The 5,678-nt window shown below is 39.1% G+C and overlaps 1 protein-coding gene across 4 annotated transcripts in view; it reads right to left on the bottom strand.

Annotated features, from left to right (window-relative positions):
- The window catches only part of LOC101862046 (heterogeneous nuclear ribonucleoprotein D-like-B), a 16,249-nt gene extending 10,915 nt beyond the window's left edge, over window positions 1-5,334 (bottom strand). For all 4 annotated transcript variants that reach the window (XM_005100751.2, XM_005100753.2, XM_005100752.2 and 1 more), the window contains exons 1-3: window positions 5,077-5,334; window positions 825-865; window positions 314-441 (exon numbers count right to left, since the gene is read on the bottom strand). In XM_005100751.2, the coding sequence (XP_005100808.1) occupies window positions 314-441; window positions 825-865; window positions 5,077-5,234 (327 nt within the window). In that variant the 5' untranslated portion in view covers window positions 5,235-5,334. The remainder of the gene's footprint in view (window positions 1-313; window positions 442-824; window positions 866-5,076) is intronic.
- Window positions 5,335-5,678: the final 344 nt, after the last annotated feature.

The following is a 5,678-nucleotide window of genomic DNA, read 5'->3' as shown; positions in this document are numbered from 1 at the left end:
TCCCGTCACAAGAAGAGGGAGAACAGAGAAAAACACTCACTACAATCCTCTGTTGAAATATCTTGTTATTCTACTTTAACAACAAAAAAATACAAAAGAAAAAAAAAGTTATACACAGTGTGCTCTAAATTACTTTAAACCACATCAGTATTATCACTTTTACTTCAATGAAAATTTAAAATTTGCTAAAAAGCGAAGTCGACTGACTGAACTAAACTTCATTTTCATATGATACCCCACCCCCCAAAGCAAGTATGATAGTACAGCCATGTCAAGAACTTTTCAACCTTTAAAAGATGTTAGAAACTAATACCTTGTCTACACTTTCTGGTGAACCAAAAACGACAAATCCAAATCCTCTGGATTTTCTTGTCTCGAGATCTGTTTTAAGTGTGCAGTTGGTGACTTCTCCATATTTTTCAAAATATTCCCTGAGATCCTCTGGAAAAAAAATACGATGTAAAGAAATACATGTATTAGAACACTCACACGACAGAATTTCCTTTGGTCACTTAAAATTGTAATATGTGTAATTAAACAAAGGTATACCTTTCCCATCAATATCAACCTTGGAAGGACTTCCGCAACGAGCGACCACCCCAACAAATACAATAAAAAAAGAGACCATACCCTAACCTTGCCCCTACCGCTATCCCCACCCCAAACCCTCTATCCTACTGTTTCATAGTTGCCGACCGTTACGGAATTCCTCCCCCAACCTTTAAAAAGTAACATTCTTGTCGGCTGAACCAGCCTTTTTTTTTAACGGGTAAAAGCCAGAGGTACATATAAGATGGGGTTGCGCAACAATTTACTGAACTTACTTGTGGTTGTTTCCCAGCTCAATCCTCCGACAAAGACTTTTCTGAAAAGACAAAAGTAGTAGGTTAGCTTAGAACTTAAACATGCACGACTTCCAAACAAATCCTCAAAAGTTGATAAAATAAACAATACTCAAAAACTGATCATTTGAATTCTGGGGGTGTACCTCTCACATTTTAAATGAATTAAAAAAGTTAGTGTCAATATCTCTTCCCAATACAACTTAAGAGCAATTTACAATGGGGTGAGGAAAAAAATATCCTACATTTTTTAAGTTTAACATTAACAAGAAGGAAAGTTTGGCACCAACAGTAAAGCCAGCAGGTACAAACTCAACAGTGAGTCTACAGCTTGAGGTTTTAAGTGAGACAATTATACTTGTTTCATGTTAGAAAGTCGCATTTCCTCTCGGCTCTGCAAACTAGTCTACTAGAGCGACCCAGGTCGCTTTGCTTTGCACAAGTAAGCCTTAAATGAAACCCAGCTCTGAGCTCTTATGGCATAACGCTTGACAGGCACAGCAGCTCATATTTATAAACCCAGCTAACACTACATTATACGACTAACACAATGCAAGAAGACATGGTTCTGAACCCAAGTAAATTGGATCCTTTTCTGAAGAAATCTATAGTGTTGAAAAAGCAGATACCTTTTCAAAAAGGAAACTCCACTTAAATTTTAGAAGGCTACATGTAATGTCAAAGATTGGAAACATTGCCTACATTAGAAAGGATGCCCATCGCCATAATTGGCCAAATAGACCTGATCACATAGGGAAATAGTCCTGACAAAAGCACTTTTTAATTTTAAAAATATCAAATCACAAAGTAACCGTTTTATCATCAAATGGTCGTTTTTGAGGACAAGCAGGCTAACTCAGATTTCGAGGGTTTCCAGAAATCTTTGCCTACACCAAATGTGGGAATTGCCCCACCCGTAGGAGAAGTATAGTTGTTGAGAAAATTGTCCATGTCTTTTAAAGAAGCTGAATAAAGGTCCAAAAACGTTACCTTCGATTTTCTCAAAACAGCATTTTCTGGGATTGCCCCCTTGTGGGCAAAGCGACCTTAAAAGCGACCAAATTTGACCAGAGTAGCTCTTTCATCTTAGCGCATTTCACTTGCAAACAAAACATGACTTACAAAGTTGAATGCCACCCCCTCCCCTTTCCCCACAGAACTTAATGCTTAAAATTAGGTTTGAAATTTTTTTTAAACCTTTAACTGCCATATGTGTACCTACAGCAAAAAAATGTATCACGATAGAATGAAACACTCGTCAATTTTGAGACACATGAAGTAAGTTGTTGGTTTCATCCTAATGACCTATTGCTTGATTACTTGTTTTGTTACTGGTGAAAAAATAATCTAATTTTTAATAATTAGATCGATACTGTGCTTCTCTGAATCATTGTTTTGGGGGCAAAATCCCCCCCTTCTTTTAGGACAAAAAAACAACAAAAATAAGCAGATAGCTAGAAAATGACAACTTAACGTCATTGGACGATATTTATAGTAACAACAGCCATTTTGCTTGACCTCACAGGGGGGATACCTGCCGCATCATCTGATCGTGATTCTAAAATGGGCCTAGATCTAGTTATTTTACATAGCGCGCGGTTTGCACTGGCAGTTTCCAAGCTTCCCTCTCTTGAGTCTTTCCTAGTGGTTCCCCCTGGCATACGCCTATTGCTTTTGCACCTCAGTCTCAAAATAGGCTGGATCTACTCCATTTGCTTTGCAACTCAGTGTCCTCTTGGGTCCAATTTCTTGTTTGTAAGTGCTAAATTTCTTGTGCTTACAAAACTTTAAAAAGCGACCCGGATAGAAACGATCATATGTACTGCGTCGTTGAACTTTGAACTTGTTTTATATGTAGGCCTACTCGTAGTCTTCGCCTCAGTTTACGCAGTAGAAATCTAGTGTACAGCATCAGAATCAATCTTGGCGGAAGATGGGTGCTGCACAATCACGTCAGACAATTGAACCGAACAGTTCTGCAAGTTGCAAAGAAAATAATTCAAGTCCCCAGGCTGCCGTCATGCAGTTGTGTTGCCACAATGACCGACAAAGCGGGAATGACAAACAAGATGGCTGTTACTTTAAGTATCAGCCTATGGCGTTTAGTTGTGATCTAGATATCAGAAGCGGATAGCTATATCGACAAATAAACGCCATTGGCCGATATTAACAGAAACAGCCATCTTGTTTGACCCTGCAAGGGGGATGCCTGCCGCGTTATCTGATTTGTGATTCTAATAGCGACGAATTTTGCGTAGCGCGCCGTTTTGCACTGGCAGTTTCCAGGCCCCTTCCCCTTATGTAGATCTACCCCATTTGCAGCTCAGCGTCCTACTGAGTCCTCTTTGTAAGTTAGTCTAGATTCTAGATCTAAATAACTTGACAGCTTATATTCAACTTAAATCCACAACAATACTTACAAACAAGACTGGCAAAAAAAAAAATCAAGCTCTATTTAGAGTTCTTTTCTTGGCAGGCCCAAGACCTATTGAACCACAATCTGTCATTTTCCCCTCTTGTTTACAGAGCTGGTGCTCTGCTTCTTGAGCTTTAGAGAGTGAAAGTGACACTGTCTACACTTTCAAATAGAGTACTTCCGGTGATGGTTGGCTATTATTGTTGACTATTGGTAATAACGGAAATTTTTTATTTCCCATTTCTGAAAATATTTTTTGGGGGCCACGAATTTTCACGGAAATTTTTCCATTTGCGGAATTCTGTTAATTTGCGGAAATCCGCAAAATTGCGGAAGACTGGAAGCCTTGGCTAATAAAACAAAAGAAACGATCCGGATCGAAGCGGTTGATCATTTGCACTGTGTCGTTGAGCCAATACCCAAAGATTCTCTACTACGCGATCTGGTAATTGTTAATTTTCTCGCGTTTAATTCCGGGGGAGGACTTCCGTAACGAGCTACCGCTCTGAACTCTAGTAGATCGAATATTATACAAAATGGCCATCAAAATCGGTACAGACGGCCTAAAGCCAGTATGTTACTAGATCTAGATCTAGATATCTAGGCTACCTACAAATGATGAAATTGCAGTAGTTTACGTATTCTAGTTAACTCCAGCGCAAAGTTTTGAATATCCAGTCGAGGATGCATAGTTTTATCTAGATCTGGGTGCGGCTAAACTTTGATGTACGTTTAATCGCATGTGTGCTGCAGTCACAGACAACAGTATTTTTTTAACTTTCCCTCCCGTCTCACACTCAGCTACCAGTTGTCTATTTTCTACTAAATATTGATGCGCTGAACTCGAATATCAACTTCATTTCCGTCGCAAATGAATAGTTTTTGAAATATTTGATTGTTTTTAACCGAGATAGACATGCTTTGGACCAATCGGGGTAAAAGAAAATCTGGGGGGTTACAGGAGGGCATGCCCCCCTGTTTTTACCCATAATTTGATATTTTAGTTAGATTTGAAATTGTCTTGAAAATAATTGCTTTGCGACAGTTTTAGTGGCTTTATGACTTTATGTGTGATCTGCAGCAAACAGTACAGCAGTTTGACCCCTGAAACAGTGCATCTGTGTGCGGGAGTGAAAGTAAAAATTTACCCAGACAACCGAACCGTACTCGTACAGTGCAACTTGCAAAGAAAATCAGAGTCGGCAGGCTGCCGGCATGCGGTCATGTTGCCTCATGACTAACAAAGTGGGAATCCCTCAAGACAATGACGTTAAACAAGATGGCCGTTACTATATATATCTGCCAATGGCGTTTAGTTGTCAACTAGATCTAGATTCTAGATCTAGATATCTAGAATCTAGATTCTAGGCTATCTGCTTTTGAAAAAAAAAAGCAGGGACAACCAAAATGGCGGAAGGTAGGCCAAGTAACAAGAAGTGCTGACAAATAATCAAATCCAACTCTAGATTCTAGATTAGATCTAGAATCTTTGATCTAGAAATTTAAATCTAGTCTAATAAGACAAATTTTATTCATGGTAGTGCGGTAGTAGTGCCACTAGATTCTAGCCACGGCCATTTTCCAAACCATGGACCACGCATGCAGTGTGTGTACACAGTACAGTTTAATCTAATCTACTGTCCGAGCTTGATACCCTGTACGATAAAACTCACAAACTAAAATCTGCTCCCATTTCCAAATAAACAATGCAATAAATCATTTCGGGTTCAGTAATTTGATCTCTAGATTGGTCTGAGAGCTCTCTAATTCAAATTAATCATGCCTCAAAATGTAAGAAAGGAAACAAAGGTGACTCACCTGTCGTCTTCATCGTCCTCATCTTCCTCTCCGCCGCCTCCACCAGTGGACTGTTCAATCTGTTCGGGTTCGGCTTCTGTAGGTTCGGCTGCTTCTGCATTTCCATTTTGACTATCAAACTGTTCGAAGCCTTCATCTTGCTGCATTTCATCAGCCATTTTTATGATTTTAGCAGAAAATTTAACTCAAACTATATACGACCCTACCCACGCGGCTTTCTCTCGAACCGGCCTCGTCTTGAAAGAAAGAACGAGTCACGTGATCAATTATGCAAATGTTGTCTCGCGTTTTCTCGTAGGCCTATCAAAAGGCGCAAAGAGAATTTTACGACTTTATCTAGGCCTAGGCCTAGTCTAGAACAAAGGAATGTCGCGAAATGCGAGTTACATCATGTATTATTATTATTATTATTATTATTATTATTATTATTATTATAATAATAATTATTAGTATTATTGCATGCATTTCCCACAAACTATAAAACTACAACTTAAAGTCACCCCCCCCCCTCCCATAGCCTACAAATACTATTATGTTGACCATACACACATACACAAACACACACACACACACACACACCAATAGGCCTAGGCTATATACGA

The sequence above is a fragment of the Aplysia californica genome, unplaced genomic scaffold (genome assembly GCF_000002075.1).
Source record: "Aplysia californica isolate F4 #8 unplaced genomic scaffold, AplCal3.0 scaffold00259, whole genome shotgun sequence".
Taxonomy (NCBI): Eukaryota; Metazoa; Mollusca; class Gastropoda; order Aplysiida; family Aplysiidae; genus Aplysia; species Aplysia californica.
Note: the sequence above shows the minus strand (reverse complement) of the source record. Positions and strands in the feature narration are given on the sequence as shown.